Raw genomic sequence first — 25,544 nt, 5'->3', positions numbered from 1 at the left:
AGAGAGAGAGAGAGAGAGAGAGAGAGAGAGAGAGAGAGAGAGAGAGAGAGAGAGAGAGAGAGAGTGAGAGTGAGTGAGAGAGAGAGAGAGAGGAAAAATGACGCAAAAGATAAATTTTTATGAGAGAGAGAGTGTGTGTGTGTGTGTGAGTGTTTCATAACGAAGACGGCTGCGCACGACCGCGCGCAGGGTTGTGGTGCCTGACGATAATGTGGGGGTTTCTTTGTCGTAACACGGTGGTGTTGGTATCGTCGACTTGCGCTGATTGTCTTAGTCGTCCCTCGGATAAAGCCATGGGCCGAAGATGGATTCGCAGCTGGTGTTAACCCACTGTGCCGCTCGCACTGAACTGAGCACGTGTATGGCGACGCCTGGCATATCTGTCCCGCCAGCTAAAAAAAAAATCACGACCGCTCTGTTTTACACGAGGTCAAATTGCAAGCCTGGGACCCGAGATTCAACGTAAAGGCAGGGATGGGTGCTGGGTTTGAGTGTCTAAGGGGGCATGGCTTGGGTTTGGGCGAGAATCAAAGGAATCTCGTTATCTACAGGGGTTCACGTCTCACGGCATTTCAAAGGAGGATGCATCTGGCTGGGACCGCACCATGCTTGTCCCCGCTCTTCCACCCCAACCCTGTCCCAACACCCCCGACTGCCATACACAAAAGCCGACTTGAACATCTGTGCAGCTATCCAACTGTGGCTTTGTTTGCAGCTGAAAACACTTCAAGACCAAACCTCAGTGGGCCTCTCAAACTTTCTCTCAATCTCTCTGAATCGCTTCCAATCTCTCTCAAGCTCTCTCTATCTCTCAATCTCTCTCAATCTCTCTCCATCGCTTTCAATCTCTCGATCTCTCTCAAATTTTCTCTCAATCTCTCAAACTCCCTATAACTTTCTCTTAAATTTTCTTTAGCCTCTATCAATCTCTCTCAATCTCTCCCTATACCTCTCAAACTCTCTCAAACTCTCTCAAACTCTATCAAACTCTATCAAACTCTATCAAACTCTCTCAAACACACACGCGCTCGCTCAAAACTCTGACAGACATTTTGATCAGAGTCCTTGTGGGTACGAGAACACGGCGGGGCGGGATCTTGGGGGGGGTTTGAACTGCCATTCGCACGCCGTGTGCATGTGCTTTGCCACCCGCTCCGCTCCTTGGCTTGGCAATGGGGGTTGGGAAGATGGCTTTGGACAGGATGGGGCGAGGGTTGAGCCAAGTGGGATGGCCAACTTCGGGATCAGAGACTGGTCCTCCATGACCCCTCCCGCCAGTTGTTAGGGTTCGGTGCAGTGGCTCACCTGGACAACCCCCTCCCGATCCTGCTTGATGCCCTCGCCCGTTTCGTCGCATAATGATTGATAGTGTGCCGCAAGTGTCACCCAACTCGCCAGCATGGCGTTGGCCATCATCAGCATCGACCTCACTCGTACGATCTCCCGTCTCGTTTCGCTCATACGCCCCAGTGATTCCACATGTTTGGTGCCTACGCCCCCCGCCCCGCCTTGACTTTTCCTCTCTCTCTCTCTCTCTGTCTCTCTCTGTCTCTGTCTCTGTCTCTGTCTCTGTCTCTTCTTTTTTAAAACAACGAGCTATGAAAGCTCGTGTTCGTGCTGATCCTGATTCCTTCGTCCCGCTGATCCGGCTCACCCTTGCTCCCCGTGCTTCCGCCTTTTCTTCCCTCTTCCTCTCCAGAGGAAAAGGTGGTGATCCAGAATAACAGCGACGCCCCCTACAATCTGAAAGGTTTGTCGCCCCTCTAAACCCGTTTTCCTCACACCCTCGCACCCGTGATTCAACCAAAAACCGCAGCGTACCGCTTATTATCTTTCCAACATACGTCCCCACCATCAGATCACTATGCCGAGAACCTCCTCGGCACGGTTCGCAGTGCTCGCTTTGACACCATCATTATCCCGGTACAAGGCACCGTGAGCCTCTACACCGCCCCAGGCAGTACCCAGCCACCGCCCGAAGGCCCAGACGTCCTTTACTTTTTCAACTACGACGATCTTCAACCCCGCGCCAATCACTGTACGGCCGTGCGCCTGCAACGGGCTTTTGCAATCCTTGTTTGCCCTTCCCAGCCCTTGCTGTGCGCCTACCATCCAACTCATGCTCGCCCACTTGTTGTTTGGCTCAGTGCTGCGAGATGCCGGTGATGGCTTGCGTCTGCTAGATCCTGACCATGACATTGTCTGCGAAATCATGTCTGTCGTCTCGCTAGCTCTGGCTTTTCAGTGAATGGCTCGTGCTTTCGTCTGCCACAACCCCACTCACCCTGAGCACATGTTTCATCGGACCCACAGCTCTGGCGACTCGGCAACGATGGATCTGCTTAGTGACAACATTCATGACCCCGAGGTGCTACCACGCACACTCGAGCTTGCTGCCACATGCCACGTACACAACTCACATGCGTGCCCCCCGCCCGATGCCGAAACCTACAGGTGCCGGAGAACTTGGCCGAGTTGAACAACATGTCCATCTCGACGCTCATGAACGCTCTTCATCGTCGCTATGCAGAACAGCGCATTTACGTGCGTCAATGCAGCCGCCCATGAGAGGCCGGGGCTTGACCAACTGCCCCTGGCTGGTCAAGCTCCTGGCATGGGATTTGATTTTTATTTTATTTTTCGGCCCCTCTCCCGCCCTCACCTGCACGGTCCGGGTGGATCATTTAGACCTATGTGGGAGACATTCTCATCGCCGTTAACCCCTATGAGCGCCTTCCCATTTACACACACCACCTCCAAGAGCAGTACAAGGATGCCGCCACCAAGGATTTGCCCCCGCACATTTTTGCCGTGGCTGATCGCGCCTACAACGCCATGGTCTTGAATAAACGCGATCAAACCTTTGTCATTTCCGGCGAGTCAGGGGCGGGCAAGACAGAATCCACCAAGCTCGTGGTCAAGCACATCGTCGAACTCTGCCGTTCCGGCAATACCACTCTTGAGAACAAGATCAAGATGGTCAACCCTTTCCTCGAAGCGTTTGGAAACGCTAAAACCGGTGTGCTTCCCCCATCTTTCGTTTGTTGTTGCTCTCTACGCCGCGTCCGTCTTCCCCGGCCTCTGCTCATGGCAGGCCACTCGCACACGCGCTTGCAATTGCTCTGCAGTCATGAATGACAACTCATCCCGCTTTGGCAAGTACCTCGAGCTCAAGTTTGATGAAACGGGTGGCGTCTTGGGTGGTGAAATGCTTCACTATCTGTTGGAAAAGTCGCGTGTCGTCACACGCAACGCCGGCGAGCACAACTTTCATATCTTCTACAACTTATTCGCCGGTGCTCAGCTTGAGGGGCGCAATGACCACTTTGCTTTTAGCTCCCCCAATTCTCACCGATACCTGGCCGGTGGCCCCTCGGATGATGAGATCCTGCATGGTCATCGCTACACCACTGAGTGGCGTGAGGTGATCGAGTCCATGCACTACGTCGGCTTTGCCAGCGCGGACATGAATTGCGTGTGGGATCTGCTTGCCGCCATTCTGCACCTGGGCGATGTCACGTTTGCCGACATTGGCAATGACGCAAGCAAAATCACCAGTAGCGACGACATTTTGAAGCGCGTAGCCCGCCTGCTGGCCATCAACGAGACCAACCTGCGCAAGGCTTTGCTGCATGTTGTTCAGCACACGCGCGGAGAAACCATTATCAAAAACTTTACGGACGAGAAAGCCGTTGACAACCGTGATAGCATGGCCAAAGCCATTTACACCCGCATCTTCGACTGGGTTTTTCGTGTGGTCAACGAGCTCTTGGATGAAGAGCACGCCAGTGGTGCACACACGCTGGGCATGCTGGACATTTTTGGCTTTGAAAACTTCAAAGTGAACAGCCTCGAGCAACTATGTATCAATGTCACCAACGAGCAACTTCAGGTCGGTGGTATCAATGGAGCTGATGTCATGCACACGACCCTTCCGAACAACCCCTCTTTGCACATTTGTTTGGGCTTCGGTGGAGTTTATATCAACACTCATGCCATGCGCGGTTCCACTCTGCAATAGAACTACTTCAATCGCCACATTTTCATCATGGAACAAGACGAGTACAATGCTGAGGGCATTGATTGCTCTCGCATCGACTTTCCTGACAACCAGCCCACGCTTGATCTCATGCTTCAGGTACCATCACTCTTGATTCGTGCCACATGCCTTTATCCTCTCTGCTTCGTCTGGGTAGTGTTTCTTCTCATCCGGGTCTCATTGTCTCGCTGAAACCATGTCTGTTTGTCTCTTTGGGCTTCTCTTCTTTTCGCTTTTTGCTGTTGCCTTTGGCCTTTTGCAACCTCTTGCAGAAAGGCACGGGTGTGTTTGGCATTTGCGATGAGCAAGCCAACTTTCCCAAGGCCACGGACCTCACCTTCACCCAAAAGTGTACCGCGGGACTTTCAAACCATGCGTCCCAAAGCTACAAGGCACCTCGCTCAGAGCGGGATCTCAAGTTTACAATCTCTCACTACGCTGGCCCAGTCGATTACACGGTGCGATGGCTGGTGACTCGCGGAAGTTTTGGACCGGCGTCGGGCCGCTAGTCCCCTTCATGTACCCATCTTACCCCCTGATGGCTGATCATGGCGTAGACCGAGGGCTTTTTGGAGAAAAACCGTGACAAGATCTCCGAGGATGTCAAGCAACTGCTGCACAACAGCTCACACAGTCTTTTGGCCGCCATGTTTGAGGAGGATCCGAGCCGGGCTCCGGTGCCCGGGACGATGCGCAAGCAACCGACCGTTTTGATGGGCTTTAAACGCAGTCTCCAGGACCTGGTCAAGCGCCTTGACGCCTGCGAGCCGCATTTCATCCGCTGCATCAAGCCTAACGCCACACAAAAGCCGGCCAACTGGGATGCCGAGCTTGTGGAGCGTCAACTCACCTATGCCGGCGTACTGGAGACCATCAAGATTCGCAAGGTTTGCCGTCCTGCCCTTGCGCACGTCCTAGCATTGGCCAAGCTCGATCAAACTTTCCCTCTTCTGACAAGGCGCACCGGCCTTTTGCAACGTTCTTGTTCCCGTCAACATAGATGGGGTATGCATTTCGCATGCCTTTTGCACAATTTGTTCAGCGTTTCAAACTTGTCAAATACCAGTTTTATGAAGAGCCCGAGGAGAGCCCGCAGACGTGTCATGAGATTGCCGAGTCTGCGCAGCTCGACAACTTCCAGTTGGGCTCAAACAAGATTTTCATGAAGTACCATCACGCTGAAGTCTTGAGCAAGGAAGCCTCAAAGCAGTCTGACGCCCTAATCTTTGTTCAAAAGGTACGCTTGCTGTACTTCAAGCGAACAACTGCAACTAGCAGCATCCTCCTCCGAGCTTGACATGTGAGCTCACGCTCGTGACTGGCCCTGATTCTTGTCGTTTGTTGAGACAGATTGTCAAAGGCTTCATCGCTCGTCAGCAGTATGTAGCACAGGTCGAAGCCAAGCGTCGTCAAGACGCTTTGGTCACCAGCTTGCTTGGCAGCATTGATGTACGCCACGGTCAACCCACCCCATGCACCGCAGGCCTGGCGACTGAGCCTGGATTGCTCCAATTCTGATCATGCTCCTTGTCAATGTACCCTCGCAGGCATCGTCCTTCCCAGTTGCAACTCGCATGCAGCAGCTCGCGCAAGAGGATGCTCGAAAGCTTGCTGAACGCCGCGAGTTTTTGGAACGCCTCCGCCAAGACGTTCGTAGGCCAAGTGCTGTGCTGTCCTCGCCTGCAATGTCTTGGCCATGCGACAAAAAACATGGACTTACATTCCTGCTTTCTACCTTGTTTTTGCTTCCACAGCAAGCCCGTCGCGCCGAGGAGGAGGCACGTCGAGCCGCCGCACTCAGCATGGCACAGGCACGGCGTGCACAAGAGGAGCCACGAAAGCGCACAAAACCGACAAATGGCTACATGATTTGGCAACAGAATGAGCACTTTGAGCTGAGCGTGGGTCCCCTTCCACCCCAGTGGCGTAAAGCCTTGGACCCAACAACTGAACGGTACGCACAAGGGATAAGAATCCATCAGGCCACTGATTTCCCGCATATGCTTCTTTCGCACCCCGCATCCGGACCCGAAATCGAGAAGGTCCGTCTTGATATGCTTCCTCACTGTGACTAGGTTCTACTTTAAGGACTATCAGACGCAGACTACGACCTGGATTGACCCGCGCAGTGGCCATCAGGAACATGGGCGCAAGCGCAATCCCCTTGATTGCAATGATAGTGAACTGCCATTTGGATGGGATGAGGGCGAAACGGAGGATGGCAAACAATTCTGGATCAACCATCTCGACGGCAGTCATCACGACGAGCACCCACGCATCAAAATGCAGGAACAGCAAACACGACTCGATGATGCCGAGGCGCGCAATGTCCTGATGACTCAACACATTGTCAATGAAATTCACGTTCTTCGTGAAAAGCAGAGTCGGCAAAAGGCCAAGATCTCCACTGCCACCGATAAGCAAACGCGCGAAAGCCTGCAGCAGCAGCTGGCTTCTATTTCCGCCAGCATTCTTCAGTTGCAGCGGCGCCTCACCGGCGCCAAGGCCGCCATGCGCATCTTGGCCCGATCCTTCGCCGGCAGCCAGACCATGATGGCCTTGACTCCTGAGCAGGCCGTCAAGAAATATGCAAAGCGTTGGAAACGTTTGGCAAGTCGTTCTACCTCCCCTTTGCAACCTGCCATTTCGTTACAAACTCTCACCTTGCCTGGTTCCCGCCTCAATAGGTTTTGAAACGCTAGTCTCGTTATCATAAGCTGGAGAGGCAGGCGAGGCTTGCCCTGCCATGGCGCCAATACATGTTGTTCGTAAATCAAGATACACTGCTTTGTCACAATGTCGTCGAAATGATTTCGAGCTTCGCCCTCATTTCGAAGGGGAAGGTTTTGAGTTGTGTTTTTGTTTTTTTTTCTCTTCTTGCTTGCGGCTCGGAACCGATGCTCGCAGTTCATTGGCGTGTTAATTTAATATGGGCCAGTTGGCCTTGAACTTAGAGAGCTAATCTACTTGGTTTTGACATGCCTGCGGATCATCACAAGAATTACGCGCTGCACTGTCACCGCGATGATGAGACTCAAACCTCAATTTTAATCAAATCTAAATGTTTTTCGTGTTCCGTTCCAAAAACAGTCGTCAAACCAAAGCAAAAGAATTACTGTACATCGGATGTTTGTTGAATCAGAGCAAACCGTGTGCCTCGTCGAGTGCAGCCGGTTTCAACCAGGGTCCACGTGATTGTCGCCACAATGAACGTCGGTGGGAAGGCCAAAACGGCTGCATATGCATGATTGTCGAGTGCGGCACCCTCCGCGGCCGCAACCATGACGTACATGTACAGAGCAAAGTAGACAGTAGCCAGGACCCAGGCAAGCTTCGATAGTCTAGTTCTGGACATCAACTGGGCAGCCAGCACTGCTGTACCCAGTGTTGCTGGAACGTACCAGACAAGAGGCCATGAAGCTGATCCGACCCGCCCAAAGGCGGCAGATAGCGTTGGTATCCAAAAAGCCGATGCTCTCACCAATAGCGTCCGGTACGAGGTACCGCGCTTAACCCATTGGCAAACCAGGAGCACCTTCTGAAGCAAACTTGACGAGACCTGGGCAGGCGAAGGAGCATGCGCAGGCTCTTGACGATCGTAGGAGCGCGCGTCTTTAGTACCACTGCTGTCCGTGTCTGGGCCAGTCAGTTCCCCCGCCTCCAAGTGTTCTCCATCAGAAGAGTTGATCAAATACTGGCGCTCCTCATCCACTGGATCAGGTGGGCACCATCCAACCGAGAAGATAACTCCACTGATAAGTCCGAGCACCACCGCAAAGCCTGCAAGTACAGGACTCGTAGGAAGATAGACAGCCCAAGGTAGCATCAAAAGTGCAGCCACCCAAAGCGGGAAAAACACTGCTCCCTGAATCCAACTGGACTTGAGCCATTTGAGCCACCAAATGGGCAGCTTCTGATAGGCGTGGTAATATCCAAAAGCAAGTAGCATAATCGCAATCAAGACAAACCCAAACAGTAGCCCCGATATGCTGTTCTCATGTGCCTCGCATGCAACGGCACCCCACATACGGTATGCAGCCTTCTCAGCCAGCATTGAAGCTGCAAATGTGTGAGATGAAAGGTGACTTCCACCATCTTGGGCTATTTGCAAAAGTACACAGGTCATCATCAACATGGAGTGATACAGCGGAAACGCCTCTGTCCCAGTTGCTTTCGTAGGTCCAAAGATTTGAGCAGCTGCGGTGCTCAACACGGTTATCATCAAAGCCAAAGCGAGCAATCCAACACTAGCATCTAAGTGGGGCAGACTAGATTCACTGCCAACTGTGCCGACTTTCAAAAATCCTGCACTGTTATTTTCGGAGGGTGGTAGACAAAGCACAGGGCGGCCGCGTGCCGAAAGAGATAGTGAGGCTGTGCCCGCGCCGGCGCGCCCATGAGTATCAACAGGCAAGCAAGAATGATGGCTTGCGTGCACCTCTGTCATAACATGTTGGCTACAGTCTCTGGACGGAAGGACAGAGAAATGACCGGCTTTTGTGGATGGGTACAGTGTCCGTTTGGAAGGATCAACGCGAACATTAGCACTGTCAAAGACCGTCACCATGTCTGCAGGCAGCTCAATGTTGACGGTAGCCTTTGCATCTGCATCTACCAAAGGCACAACCGCTGTGCCAAGGCTTTGCAGCTTGAATGTGTTTGCTCCATCCAGAAGGTGCACCGCACACTTTGTAACTCTCTCAGAGCGTTGGGACCAGTCAATCGTCATCGAGGTCGCTGCATCGGCTGGCTCACTGTACACTTGCAGGCCTGAGCGGTTCAGGAGTAAAGAACGTGCCTGTACTTTGCTGTCAGAAAGTGGAGGGGGACTGAAGACAAGTTCAATGTCTTGCCGAGGCTGCAAGGCAGCCTGGAGAAAGCGAAGAGCTCGTGGCAGCGACAAAGCAGAAGGCTGAGCTGGGAATTTGCCAGAGCAACCACCGTCTGAGGCATTCCAGTGAAGCCAATCATCAGCACCATCGGCTCCAAACTGGTACCTGACTGGAAGTCTTGTGTCATCCAGACAGGCCACGTCCAACTTGTCCAACGTCGGTGCGACCCCTTGCGCAGCAGTTATCATGACTTCCGCTGATTGGCCACATTGGACGCTAAAAACACCGAACAGCGTAAGGTGCCCCCCCGCGCCAAGTGTTAGCTCTGCATTTGACGGCCAGGGCAACGTGTCATTGATGATGAGTGTTTGCTCGGGTTCCTTCTCGGTCGTTTGGAAAGGATCGCTTGGATTGTGACCAGCTGCCATGGTGACATTGACAAGCCAGGATGGCCTGAGATCAGAAATGTGCAGCTTGCGCACAGGAAGGTATGTTGGACCTGCTCCGCCATAAAACACCGGGCACGGCGTATTTATTGCTCGGGCTGCATCTGCTACACCACCTGGAAGACGGGCTGCGAGCTGAGCTTGAATCCAAGCCGAGTTTGGAATTGCAGAGTCTGTCCTCAGCCCATTGGGCTGTTGCAAACACCCTTGCCACAACACGGCCTCATCGGCCCATCCTTCGGGCACAACAAGCTCGGTTCCATTGACGGCAATGATCAGTCCGGCCTCGTGCAGCTGACTCACAGATGGTGCAATTTTAAGCTGAGGAACGGACACAATCAAGGGGGAATCAAGCACGACCAGATCCAGGCCATTGTTGCGAGTGCTGTGACCCTCTACCAGCAATGGCGCTTGGCTGGGAACCCCATTTACAACGAGCTGAGGGAAGGACAATGACGCTGGTCCTTGACGAATGTGAAGTGCTCCAAGGTAGTGAGTTTCAATGTACAGACCGCCATAACGAATGCTCCCCCCGGTAACAGGGCCGGCCGCGCCAGCATTTACGAGCAACGCGCCGAAGTCATCTGTCTGGTTTGCCGTTACAAACTCCAAAGTCAGATTGGCATCAATGCTGGACAGCAGACGCACTGTGCTGCCATTGACGTATGAGCCGAGATTAACGCTGACCGTGGCGTTGACTGGCGGTGGATTGGCATTTGCCAAAAGCGTTAAAAAGCAGCCAGCGCACATCCCAATCACTTCGACACGCGAAGAGGAGGCTAGTTCCCACGCCATGGAAAGAGACTTGCCCTCACGGGTATCAATCACGTGAGGGGCGATGGCGGTTTCGTTGTCCACTTGACTAGTTTGTGAAAGCTGAAGACCTGCATCCGAGGTTGCATCTGCAACCAACGCATTTTCCTGGCCTCGAATCATAACCAGATCCTCCGAGCGCCAGTTCTGCACACTGAGCGCTCCGCCTCCGGCCGAAACGCCTCCGATATCCTGCAAAATGGTCCCAATCAAACTTGTGTGGTGGTCTTTGATAAAAAGGGACAAAGTGTCAGCATCATGATCATCCGTAAAGTCGACAAATCCGCCGTTTAACGGACAAATCACACTGATGTTGTCCGAACCCATGCCGGCATCAACCTGGATTGTACTTTTGTTACACCCAGACGAGAGCACGACCGTGTCATCCCCAGCCCCAGACTGGATGACTGTATTTCCGCAATGATCATTGATCCAAATGAAATCAGGCTTTGGGCCGGTTGTAAAGCCCAGTGTCAAATCTTGTCCGGCCCAGACGACTGGGCACAGTCTCATATTTGCATCAATGCCACACGCTGCCATGCGCGCCATCATTTCATCTGAAGGCAGCTCGTACGGCTGCTTGACCGTGGAATTACGAAAAGGCGCTTGACCGCCGCAACCATTGCCAAAATAAAATTGTTGAGAAGGAGCAGCGGGTCCAGAACCCTCGAGCTTCAATGCTTGCGGTGCCATGGATGGGGTGCTATTTGCTGGGAGTCCAACCTGACAGATGGCCAACATGCCCAACCACATGCCCAGTGGATCCAAATTATCAGAGTTTGACGGACCTGCCGTGATGTTGACGGAACCTGTCACAAGCACGGCTGTGTTCAACGATTCTGCTAATAACGTTTGGGGGCCTTTGTGGCTGACCGGGAAGTGTATTTCGACTTCCGTGGGTGAAATCGGGCTGCGAACGATATCGACCTTGTTTTCGTTCGGGCCAAGATGCAGTGCCACCCAGTCCATGTTTTCAGCCACCAGCTGAAGCACCCATGAACTGCCGTCCGTGCCTCGGATAGAGATGGCCGATGTGTCGCTCATTGACCAAGTCAGTCCCTGAGGCTCTTGCGTAGCGTTAAGAACGACGCTATAATTACCTTTGACACTTGTTGCGTTGTCCGGCTTGGGCGGGGCGATGAGACGAATCAGGCAGTTCATGCCCCATAATTGACCATCGCCAATCGTCACAGTCTGTGTCCCTCCATCGAGATAATATGTATTTCCGGCTGTGTGGGAGGAGCACTTGCTGACTTGATGCGTAAGGTGGCTATTCACCTCTCCATGCGCATGGACCTCCAAGACTGAAAACTGCTCTGATCCACTGACAACAGATTTCAATGAGGCGCTTGCTCCAGCAAAGAGTTGAATCGTTCGCAATGCAATGTTTGCCACTGTAACATGTTGAGTCACGGCCGTCTGGTTGCCACTGCCTAAAGCCTGTGCGTTGCTCCCGCCGACTTGCTTGGCAATGCTCGTGGGTGAAACGTGCACAAGCCCCGCGGAGCTGGCTGGAACTGACATTGTAATGTTGAGGCTATTGGCTTGGCCTTGCGATCCTGCAACATTCAAACTGCCTGCGATTGCATCTAGATTTACATTACAAATGAGTGACCCTCCAATGCCGGTCACCGTAGCCTCTGTTGCGCTTAGCACCGAGTTGATAGAAACGGTTGTTGCAAGCAATCGATGTCCTTGGACTTCAAGAAACTTTGGAGATTTAGCACCCTCAAACCGTACGTTGAGCGCGTCGTCCGCAGCCAGAGGACCGTATTTCGGTCCCCAGAGAGAAACGCCCGTAGCAGCGGCCACTTGGGATAGCACTGTCACAGCTGTGCCTGTCAGATCGATCTCAATGACATCCGAGACGGCTATCAAAATACTGTATGGGCCAATATTGCTGCCACTTGTGGCCAGATGATGAAGTGGCGCAGACGCATCCATTCTGGGCGCATGTTCCCATGCCCCAGCGCTGGTGGCGACCAAAACTGCGCCGCTGGAAAAGTCTGTGACGCTGCTGGCCACAATGTTGACACGAGCTCGATTAAATGCGTCAATAGTAGTAGCACAAGGCGTGCCTTTCAAGCTAACTTCTGCATTGTCCTGAGGAGCCACAAGCCATAACGACTCGCAGCCGTCCTCGAGTCCCAACTGGCCCATGCCACCGCCAGGCTGGACACCAAATGCGTCAATCGTGTATTCGAGCTGTGAGGTCCCTGTCAAGGGATCCTCGTCCGAAAAGGAGAGCACTCGAACGTCCGCACCACGTGGCAGCGTTGCAATTGGCAGAGCCATGTTGCTGGTCTCAAACACGTAAGGTTGGTCGGTGTACTGTATGTGAACTGCAGACAAAGCCTTACCCTGCACCGTTTCTGCGACCGTCATTGCATCATTTGCCTTGGCAACGGCCGTAAAAGATGCTGCTACGGCAGGGTAGCCCAGTCGCGGCGGGGTTTGTGCCAAGCCAGCAAAAAGCTTCCCAGCCTCGCCTGTTTGGTCCATCGCCGCGGCGTTTCTCAAATCGATGTGGCCATTGCTATCCGCAAGTGTTTCTGGAAAACTCGGAGTACGTTTGTGGGAAATGAAATTGTATTGAGCGGAAGCACCTAGTACTTCGCTGCACTTTCGCTTGAACGGAACAAACCAGCACACGTACACGCCTAGAGATATTTGGGCGTAGAAGTTTTGAGTCCTGATGAAGCTATCGCTTAGTTTGTCGCTATTGGCATGAATCACGCGGAACAAAAAGTTGAGCGTTGAATAGCCAGGATATGGGCTATAAATTTCATTGAACATCTCGTAACCCACAGCAAGAGCAAGCGAGGCTTTGAGGAACATTGCGTCTGCGCTCAGGCCAGCTGCAACAGATGCCGATAGTTTCCATGGTTGGACAGGTTTATTCGTCCGACTGTTTACAGTTGGAATATAGGTATCAACACTCAAGCCTGATAAGGCGCCCAATGCACTTAGGGGTTGACGGCTATTTGCACAGACGTAGTATTCCCCCATATCAGCTGATCCCGTGAGCTTAATCATGGCCGAGGCCAGCAAAGGCCCATAAACGCCCAATGGCATTGCATAGCCGATTTCCGCCGCAATACTTGGAAGCGACGCATACAAGAGGAGAGTGTCGCACTGACCGATGGCGGCCACATCAGGCGCCCGCCCTGTCAATGCGTCCAGTCCACCTAGCACCTCACGTCCAACGTAGCCCGAAAGGCCCTCCGCGGCAAGAATGGGCAAGTAGATCCCAAAGTCTCGACGCACAAACACGGCTCCAAAAAAGGACAAAGCGTCACCAATGTTCACTGTACCGCTATCCGAGAAAATATTGAACTGCATGTCGCCTATCGTGGTAATGCCTTGTTCAATGGTAGAAAAGGCTAACGAAAACACCTCCGCCACCCCATACAGCGTTTTGCACGTGGCATCGCTCAGCTGTTCTTTAAGCAATTTTAGCAAATCAAATGTTTCACCCAAATCGTCAAGCATGGCAATGAAGTGGGAAAGATTAGAAAAGGGTGTCGTGAAGACATATGCATACATCATGAGAAGATCCAGTATGGAGACGGTAATCAGCGGCTCAAGGGGAAGAGGAGTGCGCAGCAAGTCCAATGTTTGTCGTAAAAAGCCGATAAAACCGTGATCCATAAAATCGAACGCGCCGCCGAGCTGCTCAGCAAGTGATGCCAGACATATCAATACATCCTCGAAATGAAGCTTGTGCACCACAAGAACACCGTCTTCGATGTCAAATTCGGCAGCAATCGTCGCCTCGATCCGGGGGCTTGCGTCAAAATCTGACGCAGGATCAGAGGCAGGATCAGAGGATAGGTACGCGACAGCAGCACGGCCACCTAGTGATGCCTCAAGCCTCGACGGCACGCCCAGCTTAAGATCCTGTTTCCCATCAGGTCGCGGAGGAGACGCCCAGACTGGGGCTGCAAAGCCTACGTGACCTTTGGCTCCTTGTTGGTTATCGGGGCCAAACTCCACGGCGAGCCGACCAAAATAGCCAGAGAATGACAAGTTGTCAAATTCCGCCTCCAGCTCAATGTTGAGAGCAGGGGCATCGTAAGGCCATCGAATACTAACACCATCAGTGTCGATGGTCAAGTTTGGCCAAGCATGCACCGTAATGTCGGCACAAATCATGTCACTGCTAACATTTTGATGATCTTGAAAGAAGGATGCGTCTTGCCAAGTGCTCAAATCGTGGGTCGAGCTGCACAAGTTGAAGCTGGCAAGAGTTGTATTGGCCCCAAGACTGACGCTCACTTGACATGCACATGGATGCAGGTGTAAATGTAAGGGCAATCGCCATTGGTATGGGTACTGTAGGGGCTTTGGTGCGGGTGGGCAATCTTCCTTGTTCAAGAGGCCTCCGATTTCCAAAATCTTACACAAAAGTGCTGTAAAAGACTCCAGAAATCCCTCAACGCCATCATAAATAGCTACCAAAATGTCCAGCAAAAGCTCCAGCAGCTTCTTGAAAAAGTTTGAGCCGAACAAGCCATCAAGCAGACCATCACGAATTGCGTCGATACCAAAGGTATTAACAAAGGGTAAATTCAACGCTTCGAGGTCTTCCAGCAGAGGTTCCACGGCTGATCTCATGCTATCCTTGAGCTGGCTCTCGAATCGCCCGAAATTGGCAAGGTTATTTTGAATATTGTGTCGCGCGAGTGCAGACATCAGCATATCATTCAAGATGTGTCCTGGACAATTGATGCTGCTCAAAGAGAAAGGCGCATTTGGCCCCGCCTGTTCTTGAAGCGCTTCGAGATACATCACCAACTCATGGCTGTGCATTGAGCCTATATGCAGCGGTGTTCCATCTGGTGCAGTTCCATTGCTTTCGTTGCCAGGTGTGTGCTGCCAGCTCAGAAGCGCAAGTGCATAGGCTGTGAGGTTGTGAACTTCGAGCGTTAGCTGACAATAGTCAGAATCAATCTCCATCAAACCATCAAGCCGTGCCCTGCCCTCAAACAACACGTGCGGCTCTAGTAGCGGCTGTAGATGCAATGGGGTCTGACTGCGAGGAGCTTTGTGATGCGACCGTTTGCCTGGAGAAGGTGGTGGGGATAGAGAATTCAGCATCACAGCCAAAGTAGCTTCCTCAAGAGCAATAGAAGACTGGCGAAAGCACACAGGCAGCGGCCCCATGTACAAGCAGGCGTCTCCCACAAAGGCAAATGAAGCTGAGAGACTCAGATGTGACCCTGGAGCAAACCGCACAGGCATTGTTGGCATGGACAGGTCACCACAGTCTTCTCTGGCATTTGATGCTCGCGGATCTAGTGAAAGAGATACCGTTGCATTTATCCGCACATTGCCAAACATGGACTCGGAAGGCAAAATGCTCACGCCTTCCGGGAAGCTTGACTCGTTCAAAAAGAAGGCAGTTTCAAATGCCACCGTCGTCGGAGTCGTTGCATTCAGATTATCTGCGGTCAGCCACAGCTCGACTGTGTTGTTTGAAAAAGTCAATGCAGACGCACCACCTCCACATATCAACGGAAGGCTCAGGAATGAGGACAGCTGTATGCACAAGTCATCCAGGGTGGCATAAGTCAATGCACAGAGGGACCCAGCAGCATTTGCAAGCGATGCCGACAAAGCATGATCCAGTGGCTTGGCCAGGGAGGCTGTCAAGAAAGGCAATGCGGTTTGCGCCAACTGCTGCCGCCCCGCCTCAGCCGAGCTCTGTGCCAAAGTCCGTGCTATCTTGCATGGCAGCTGAAGATCTGCAAGTAAAAGGCTTTGAAGGGCCTGCCGCCCCGAGCCCGTGCCATTCTCAAACGACACTTCCCAAGATAGGTTGGTCGCCAAGGCATACAAATGAGACCCGGCTCGCTGTGAAGTGCCAAACAAAATGGCATCAAGATGGCTCGATGTTGGAAGTGTTGCCGCAACTCCTGCATGCATCTTGATGTCAACAGCTGCCAGATCATCTGCCCCTACAGCTGAAAGACATGGCCTGAGCCCTTGAATCAGCTGCTCGCCATGAATGTCAACCAAAACTTCCAGGCCAGCCATGTCCAGCATTGAGGGTTGAGCCACTGCCCTGATAGCATCCTCAAGCCGGGTAAGCGATGTGGCCGAGCTTTGCTGAACAGTAACATTAAGTTTGGCACTACCAGCTAAATGCCTGGCGCCCATGGCAATAGGCCCGACAGTCACATAAGCCCTTTTGGTATTGTCCGGCATTTCTACCTCAACATGGCTAGCCACACGCAGGTCTGAAACCATCATGGCAAACCGAGGAGGGAAGGCTGTCATTGTCATGCGAAGACCATCCAGGGTGCTATTATTCAATTGAAGGTCCTCTGGTATCAGCATGGCGTCGCCGTAGATACTAGAGTTGGCTAGAGTAGGTGTTGCAATCAGTTGAACTTGAAGCATTTCCGGTGGCGGACCGGAGAGCCTAGTGACACGTTTGAGGTGTCGCCAATCTTGATACTCGGAAACATCACAGCGCAGTATTGTGCGCAACTCGGTTGGAATGGCAGCCCGGAGTGCTGGGCAGAAAACTTCTTGGACCAGTGAGCCATTGGGGATGTTGAAGGAGATGTTGTGGTTCCAGCTGTCAAGGAGTACACCCCCTCGAGCGCGCAGAGCCGTTTTGAGAATCAAGCTCACGTTGCTGCTGTTGGGCGCTGTCAGGCTTACATTCAACGGCAAGGACAGAAGCACAATACTTCCGTTGACCACTTGTGGCGGCGTGTCAAGAGCCACTATCAGGGGGGCCGTCGAGAGAGAGACTGTCACCTCGGCTGGGGCATAGTTCTGGGGTGCATCGGCCGTGTTCTTGGATCGGCGCCGCATGGTCCTATTGAAAGGGCCGCCAGTTGGGCAAATGGCCTGTCCATTTGTTCCTTGTGCTCCGCCAAGTAGGACCCGCAGTTGCCCGCTGCTTGCCTCCAACTCGGTTGCTCGCGTGAGGTTTTGCGCGTAGGTGTAAGCGGGAAGTTGTGCTGGGGGCAGCTGAACAGCTGAAAACGCTTCAGGATAGTAGGGCCTCAAGTCTAGTGTGACGGCATCTGAGAATGGAAAAAGGCTGGCGGCATCTTTGGCCGACACAGTTGTTCGCTTTACAGCCGGCGTGCGCGCCGAGGAGTCGATCAGACCTTGTTGCAATTGTGCACAGCTGGTCCAGGAGGTGCAGCTTGGAGCAGTATTGTTATCGTTGTATATGCGTCCTTGAAGGCCGTCGAGTACATGAGTTGCTTCAGATCCTGGAACTATTGTAGAAACTGTCAAAGGTATCAAGCCACCAGGGTGCGCAATTTGCAGAGATAGACTGCTGAGCTCGTCGCAAGCCCCGCCAAAATTAACCACCGTGTTTGACGTAAACCTTAGGATATCACCAACTCCGCAGCTTTCCAGTTGTGCGTTTAAACTTTGCACCAAGTGGGTGCAAGAACTATAATCCAAGACGGCACCGCCTTCTTCGAGAATGCACTGAAAGCTGGAGGTGGGCGGCATGGTTGGCATGCTATCATCGACCAACGTAACGTTGAGAAGCAGTTTGGCAACATTGCGAAGGTCAGCTGTTGCCACGGACTTTGCTATGGCGACAATGGGCTGCGGGATAGCAGGTCGTTGCAAAGCTGATGACAGAGCTGCAGTCAATTCAGCTGCTCCCTGAGAAAGATCGTGGTAACGGCTAGGGTCCAGGCCAGGCGCTACTGGCGTGTTTGCTGAGCGAAGGAGTGTTGCTGGCAGTCCAGCCAGTGACTTAAACTGGGCCATTGCTACATCTGGGTCGACGCCTTTTCTCTGTTGCAAGCGTGGGAATGCCAAATCTAGCGCCGTCGCATTACTGCCAAGCGACGATATCGATGCCTCGAGATTGACAACTTCCTCCGATGACAGGGTCGCATTTATGGATAGCGTAGCTTTGGAATTGCTGTCAGGCATGCCATTTGCGGCTGCAAGAGCAAGTTGAAACTCTGCAGTCATTGCAATAGCTGTCTCCATGCTGAGATGAGCTGCCAAGTGTAGGCCCCCAATGACAGTGGAGGCTCGGCGCAAGAGACTAGCAGTCGCTCTTTGACCTCCAGCGCTGGGCCCTGTTGGACTGAGATCCAAGGCTAAAGTCAGTGTTGTGACCAAGGGTACCACTAGATTGAGTCGTTCCGTCGACAGTTTGCCCGCCCAGGGTGTCGTGCTTGAATCGATGCTCAGAAAGGTATGTACGCTCACGGCAAATAATAGGTCAACTGACAATAAACTCGTCGCGGTCTGCACTGGATCGGCACCTGGTTCAAGGCCTGCTGCCACTAATGAGGCGCTGACTTGAACATAATACGCGGAGCTATTTCCCAGGAGCTGTGCCAAGATGTGCTCGAGAGCAGCCTCGGCGCTGGGCAGATCTCCGTTGGATATCGTCAAAGCTTCAGTCAAGCTGTCTCCTACCAGCGAAGAAAAGTCTGAAGCCTCCAATAGGTTCAGGGGACCTAGGTCATTGTACTGGGACAACTGCAGACCTGTGAGTAGGGAGGTTTCCAGTGGTGTGCTGATTGCCTTGGCAGTGTCGCTCAGGGCTGTCGGAAGCGTCGTCGTTGGAAGAGAAGCTCTTCCTCGGGGGATGGACAATGCTCCAGTCGACAATGCACGAGCTGATGTTCCAAGCGCTGGAAAGCCAATACTAACTGTGGGGCGCTCTCGCGGGGTATGAGCAAGGTCAAGCGTGGCGTTGAGGTCAAGGGCCCAAAGAGAACAATTCCTTGCATCTTCACCACAATTGTCATGAATGCTGCGCCCATATGACGGAGCTTGCAAAGCGAGCATGGCGTGCACCTCTTCGGCTTGCACATGAGCAGTGGGACTCGGATCAGTCAGACACGGAATCATCAGCTCGGCATAAAGGGTGTAAGACAAGTCCGCTTGAGTGTCGGCATCAAAGTCAAGCTCGCTTGCCGACAGGTTCAGAGCTCCCAAAGAGACGTTGAGCCCTTGAATTTGCTCATTAACAGCTTGTAAGGTGGCGTTGAGGTTGCTGGAAGGATCATCGTAAGAGTCCTTGCCAGTGAGATGAACAGTGATGAAGAGTTGGTTGCTGGGCGTGAAGCGCGGATCGAGATCTGCGTGGGCGGTCAGAGCGTCAAAGAGACAAGATCGCAGCGTGGGCAATGGGGCCTTGGCTGCACACCTGTCCCAAATGAAGCTGGAGTTCAAATCTGGAAGGATACGGAAGATAGCTCGTCTGAGCGGCAGGGCGTCCGAGGGTACCAACGTCAGGAGTTCCTGTCGCAGTGCGTCAAAAATTGACTGCAAGCGCGTCGCGTTGGTTAAAGCGAAATCAGGTGCTGGCGCGCTCGTAGCATCTGATGAGAACAGTTGCGCCGGTTGCAATGCAACAAGAGGGGCATCGGCGTTGGCTGCGCTTGTGCTGCCATTGACTAAAACACCACTAGCCCTCCCGGAGATTGGCACATCAAGGGACTGTAACATGCTGACGGCCAGAGTTGGGGCTGCAAAAAAGGTGACGGGTAACCCTGTTATCTTTTGGAGACGGGCTTCCAAGGACAAACTGAGGAATGGCCTGTGCTCTGACATTTCAGGCCCAAAAGTCGTGCCGCAGTCAATCGTCACGTGAGTCGCAAATGAAAGGCCCATGAAGATAACTTGAGCGCTGGAATGGTTGACGAAGAGCGTGAGGTCGTTCATGGTCTGCAGTGCATCAAAAAGGGCGCTCTCGTTTCTCAGCCTGGGACATGGGAGGGAGGCGTTGATCAATGCGCTGTCAAGCATCAACTCGAGCTGTGTGGCGACATCAGCAGCGAGACGAGATCTCTCCTCAGGCTCTGCAAGCAATACGTCAATTTGCAGTAGATCGCCTGGGGCAAGCACTCCATCGTAGCTTAGAAGCCCACCAACACCGACCAGCCGAGGACTTGACGGATCTGGTAGGGCGCGTGGTAGGAGAGCTCGGGCCGCCAAATTGAGGGTAGATGGGCTATCCCAGAGAGGAGCAAGCCAGCGAGGGGGCAGGTTGAGGATGTTTAATGCCGCGGATGCTGGTAAGAGCGAGTTGGGATGAGAATGAGGTGCTCCAAGACCAGCTACAATGAGAGCTGGTAAACCATCCATGGCGTTAATATCGGTCAGCACGAGCTCGGTAGCATCCGCTTCCTTAGGGGGCTCCAGCTTTGCTTGCCAAAGTGCGATGGGGCGTGCACCAAGCGGGAAGACCAGCCTGGACTCGGCCCACAAGTAGTGAGGATCCTCGTCAGCCACGACATAACCAGCCATGGACCCACTCAAGGTGAGATTGACCTCGAGGCGCACGTGAACCGCCACGCTTGCCGTGGAGGCATCAAACTCAATAGAGTAGAAGGCTTGAAAGGTGGCGTTGGAAATGTGCGCTGTTTGCAGGTGCCGATGGTCAATCGGCTGGGTAGGGCCTTCCACAAAGGAGCAGTGATGAATGGCGGTCGGAGCCACGGTGAAGCTCGTGTTGGAAAGCTTGGCTGCCACAGCCTTGTCGCAACCCGTGTGGAGGTCATCAAGATTAGAAAGTTCTGGGCAAACCAAAGAATCAGTCTGTGGCCCGGCGGGCAGTGATGCCCGTAAGCTAGCACAGACACTCGATGGCAGTGCCAGCCCATTTTCAAAAGTCAACGCCAGCGTCAGGGCCGACACGAGGGCCAATGGTAATCTTTTATGCATGGTGGCTGATGAACTCAAGGTCACGTCTGCCTATGCGTTGAATGCGTCGTTTTTTGGCCCACAATCACAACAACAGCGACAAAATGATTGACTTGCGAACATGCGAGGGTCAAGTTGATCACTTCTGAAGAAAAAGAAAACGGCAGTAGCGATACGGTCCTTACCACATCAACAGCAGCAAACACACACTGGATATGACACCGCGATCGGATAGAAACAAAGATGAAGGCCGTCTTGCGGCGGCAAGCCTGAGCTCATAATCCCGGCTTGATGGCCGCCTGCTATAGGGGCACGAATGGGAGCTTTTGGTAAATGGAAGGAAGGCGATTTTACACCATTGCTAGACACGAAGCGCCTCGTTCAGACTTCAAGGTAAAAAAAAAATGGCGTTCCAACCATCACCAGCAAGCGGGATTTGAATTCTAGAAGGTTGGTTGGTACTGATCTTGGTGGTGGGGGTGATGCGTTTCAGAATTTAAAAACTGACCCAAGCTGCTTGCATTGTGTGGCACGCACTGCTAAATGAAAGCAGACTCAGAGTTTTTTTTTTCCTCCAAAAAAAAATGACTCCTGCGAGAGACTCTCTCTAAACTGGCGACTAAGACTGTATCTGCATCGTCATGCCTATGATGGAGATGGCCACAGCTCTTCAGACCCTCACGAAGGCATTGACATGTGCGGGAGTCTTGTTGATGTTTGAACGAACTGGGTATTCTTGCTCATGATGCTCGCAATGTCGTCTGTGCATACATTGATAAAGGGGCAATGGGATTCGTTCAAGAAGTCTGCTTAACCCGAGTTACGTATGTCCGAATATTTGGAAAAAAAGAGACATCAGAGGAACGTGTAATTTTAAATTTTACTATACAGAGTGAAGCTCGTAAAATGTCAGACTGATGGTGTGGTCTGACATTTTCACCGTTACAACTTCATCGCACGAGAAAAAAATGGCGCCGAGTTTGAAACAGGCGACATCGAAGACCCCCACGCTGCTGACCAAATGGCTGAGGGCAGCCCAGACGCGACGGGCCCCAGATGCGCCAGGGAACAGGACGACGCCGCCGCCGTCAGAAAGTCAGCAGGATTCAACAGCCGCGACGCGCGCTGCGGCTGACGCCGTGTCGGTCACACCTGCACGTCGCACGGTCAAGCTCGATTCTCTGGGTAGCAGCCGGCAGGTCGAGAACCCCAAACCCTCAACAGAAGAGGATCATGGCTCTTGGCCTGCAGCAAGTGAATCCACCAAGATAGTTGCCCGCGATACTGATGCGATCAAGGTCCAAGAAACTGGCGCTCCATCTATTTTCACGGCCCCAACGACGGCTGACGACCACTGCGGAGACGACCATCAGGAGTCCCCTGATGCGGTCGTCGCATTGCGACACGATGGTCAGATTGAGATGAAGAGCGTTGCTGCTGAGATGGAAGGCGAGGCTATGGAAGATGCGGATCAGGATGACGACGACGAAGACGACGATGACTACGAAGCACGGCGCCTCGCCAACATTCAGGCCAACCAAGCGTGCGTGTTTCCTTCGCGGACGCCTCGTCACCCCCTTGACCAAGCCCGCTGATAAGTCGTCTCTTTTCACCTGTGGCTCCTTGGCTTGCTTGATTTGTCCCACTGAACAGCTTGATGCAGCAGCTAGGCCTCCTGTCGGCAGCCACGGCTCTACCAATGGCCCACCCAACCCCATCGCCGGGCACTGTAAACGGACCGAAAAAGCTGCCCAACCGAAGCAGGAGCAAGCGTCGGACCTCTGGCAGCACGCCATCGCCGCAGCCTGTGCGAAGAAGCCGACGGCTGGCCGCCAAGGAAGCTCGCCCCATGACAGAGGAGGACGAAGCGACCCAGGCTGCTCTCCTGGCATACGCCGGCCTGGGTGCCACAGAGGAGTCGCCTCGAGCCCCGTCCAACGAGGGCGCCAACCTGGCCGCCATTGCTCCCATAGGTTAATTGTATTTCGCTCGTCGGGGCAGCGTTTGGTAGCTGATGCGCCGTCTTGGAGAGGACGCCAGGCTGATCTCTTCTCACTCACCTCTTACATTGTTCTTTAGGCACGGTCATTACCGGCGATGCCCTGGTCGCAGATGCCGGGCTTGTTCTGAAGGCACGTGCTGCTCTTGAGCCCGACGAACAGCATCTTCTCTGGACAGGCCACAGGTTGGTGCACGTGTTTCTTGCTGGCACATTGAACAGTCAACGCATCAGACATGCCGCAATTGTCATTGCCGCCCCCACACGCCCAGATACTGACGCGCGTCCGCTGAACCATGGCCAGGCATGACGTTTATGCCATCGATTCTTTGGAGGAGCGGGGGTGTGTAGCCATGGCTGGCAAGGAGGGCCGCATGTCTTTGTGGCATCGACCAGATGCCAGCGGTGCCGCCCCCGCCCCGTATACGGCTGCGCCTCGCCTGTCTTCCAAACTTCATGGCCGCTGGATCTCCGGCGTGCGGCTACTTTCCACATCGGACCAAGTCTTGGCTGCGACCAGCTCTGATGATGGAAGTTTGTTGCTGTCCGAATTGGTACTAGATCCCGAGGCTCCGTGGACGTGCCGGCCAGTGCAGCGCAGCACGGAGGGTCACACCGCTGGTATATTTGGCCTTGATGCCTGGGCTGGCACAAGCTTGTGCACGGCCTCCAAGGATGGATGCGTTGGAGAATGGGACATTGGCCCCGCCAGCTGTCGTCTAGTCGCTCAGCGAGAAGTCTCAAACGCTGTCCTGAAATCCGTGAGGTATGTCCGAGCATGCGCTTGGCATGGGCGCAAGACCTCTTTTGTCGTAGTCCACTAGTAATCACCGGGCTGTCGTAGTCCACTTTGACCCACAAAGCGAGACTCACGGCCATTTGGAAACCATTATAGCATGCGCGATGGCAATATCTATGCGACCGCCGGCAACGACAGCTCCGTGTATATGCTGGACCGGCGGGCCACAGACCCAACTGGGACCTTTGAGGGGGCTCATGCGGGTGTGGTGGCCTCGGTTGCCTTTAATCGACATCAACCAAATTGGCTCGCCTCGCAAGGTCAGCCGGACTACGGTCTTGTGGCTGTGCACCGGCTGTGCACCGGCTGGCAATTTCCGGTTGCTTGCCATGTGTGGGTGTGTCGGTCTTGTCGGGGTTTTGTACTCACCGGTGCAACGTTGCTCGCAGGGTTTGATGGTCTCCTCAAGGTCTGGGATATGCGCCAGTTGCAGGAACCCGTCTTTGCAACCACCAGTCACAATGGCAATGGGCATGGCAAGCCACAAATGGCTGCACCGCACTGGATTACGCCTACCGAGTTGACAGTGGCGGGCACGAAGAGCCTGCAGCTCACGACCTTTGAGATTCCAACCGGCGTTTTGACGCGCCGCGTGCACCTGGGCTTTACACCCACGGCCTTTACGCCCTGTGCTTCTGGGGTGCTGGCGGCCGCCTCGCGCAATGCTGCCTGGCTCTTTCAGCATGGCACAGAAGACTCATGAGGAGGCAAGCAGAGTTTGATAATTTAGCAATCTTTTTCCACGCTTTTTCCATCAGTTTCAGGAATGTTTGAGTTGAGACATGTGGACAAGTGACTCGCAATTCTTCGCCAGCAAGCGTACTGTTCGATTTTCATCAAAACCACTAGGCAGGGGGCCATCGCTTGGGGTCGCTTGTCAGGCCAAGCAAAGGGCAGCAAGCAAAGCGACGAAAAATGAAAAACAAATCCCAAATTCGTCTGCAGACGTGTTAACTCGAGTAACATTCGAAGCAGCCATCTGCAACACAGGTCACTCTCGTCCCCGCTTGAGAAACCAAAGAAATTACTAAGGCAGTGATTTGGCCGATCTCCCAACCCCATACGCAAGTCTGCCCTTGCGCCGATTCTCCGCCAGAGTCCCTCCTGCTCCTCCTGCACTGCCCTGGATCCCATGTCTTCTCTGCGATACCCATTGTTCATCTCGCTCACATTCTCTCTCACTCTCTCTTCTTTCTAAAATTTGCTTCTCGATTTTTGACTCGATTTTTTTTTTTTTTTTTTTGGGTCCAACCTCAAACTCCGAGGGCAGAGGGGGGTGCCTCTGCGCATTTGGGCAGTGGCCTCTGCTGCATCAGTGGTTGCTGGAGGGGCAGTTGCATTGGGCCTGGCTGGCGGCACGTGGGCGTGGGGAGTTTTTCCTTGAGCTGTGCCGAGAGGGGGTCGAGGCAGCTGGGCAAGGCAGCTCAGTAAAGGGGCTCGTGCGCTCTCCCCGCAGTGCCGCTGATTCAACCAGCGCCATGGCATGGTTCAACAAAAAGTCACGCGGGGGGGACCACATGTACCGCCGCTCCAATCATGCATCCGCGGATCAAAGCCTGGAGCAGATTGAGCATTGTCGCATCCAGCTTTCTGGCATTGTGGACGACATGTATGAACAGCTGGGCGAAGACAGCTTCATGTTGACGTCCAAATTCTTCCTCTCAGGTTGGTCAAGTCTGTGCCAGCTTTGACCACCACCCACCGCGCTCACCTCATATTGTCGGTTTCCTTTTTTGGTAACATAGTGGCCCACAACATTGTTCGCAACCCCACTTCCAAAGTCTATCGCAAGATGAAGACCACATCCCGCGTTCGTGCCTCTTGCTCTTTTTCTCGCTTCGTCCGATCGCTGTGATGCTGATCGAGTCTTCTTGCCGGTCTGATGGGTCATACCTCCCCTAATGGGTCCTGGCTTGATGCCACAGACTGTAACAAAGGCCCTGCCAACTGCTCCAGTTCA

At 53.4% G+C, this 25,544-nt stretch overlaps 3 protein-coding genes across 3 annotated transcripts; 2 read left to right on the top strand and 1 right to left on the bottom strand.

The window, feature by feature from the left end:
- Positions 1-1,399: 1,399 nt before the first annotated feature.
- On the top strand, positions 1,400-6,733 carry MONBRDRAFT_32844 (uncharacterized protein; the record flags this gene model as incomplete). Its single annotated transcript, XM_001746717.1, has 16 exons — positions 1,400-1,433; positions 1,700-1,750; positions 1,859-2,038; positions 2,148-2,214; positions 2,314-2,407; positions 2,455-2,544; positions 2,689-3,019; positions 3,129-3,892; positions 4,022-4,138; positions 4,312-4,497; positions 4,597-4,926; positions 5,082-5,276; positions 5,390-5,488; positions 5,587-5,688; positions 5,794-5,993; positions 6,115-6,733. 16 exons carry the CDS (start codon positions 1,400-1,402, stop codon positions 6,731-6,733), a joined length of 3,459 nt encoding a protein of 1,152 aa, XP_001746769.1.
- A 418-nt stretch (positions 6,734-7,151) lies between these two features.
- On the bottom strand, positions 7,152-20,807 carry MONBRDRAFT_37486 (uncharacterized protein; the record flags this gene model as incomplete). The annotated part of the gene is made up of 2 exons (XM_001746587.1): positions 7,152-7,819; positions 8,531-20,807. 2 exons carry the CDS (start codon positions 20,805-20,807, stop codon positions 7,152-7,154), a joined length of 12,945 nt encoding a protein of 4,314 aa, XP_001746639.1.
- Positions 20,808-21,754: 947 nt separating this feature from the next.
- MONBRDRAFT_9083 (uncharacterized protein) lies at positions 21,755-24,287 on the top strand (the record flags this gene model as incomplete). The annotated part of the gene is made up of 5 exons (XM_001746716.1): positions 21,755-22,329; positions 22,440-22,759; positions 22,866-22,971; positions 23,090-23,551; positions 23,681-24,287. 5 exons carry the CDS (start codon positions 21,755-21,757, stop codon positions 24,285-24,287), a joined length of 2,070 nt encoding a protein of 689 aa, XP_001746768.1.
- Positions 24,288-25,544: the final 1,257 nt, after the last annotated feature.

This window comes from Monosiga brevicollis, genomic scaffold (genome assembly GCF_000002865.3).
Source record: "Monosiga brevicollis MX1 MONBRscaffold_13 genomic scaffold, whole genome shotgun sequence".
In the NCBI taxonomy this organism is placed as follows: Eukaryota; class Choanoflagellata; order Craspedida; family Salpingoecidae; genus Monosiga; species Monosiga brevicollis.
Note: the sequence above shows the minus strand (reverse complement) of the source record. Positions and strands in the feature narration are given on the sequence as shown.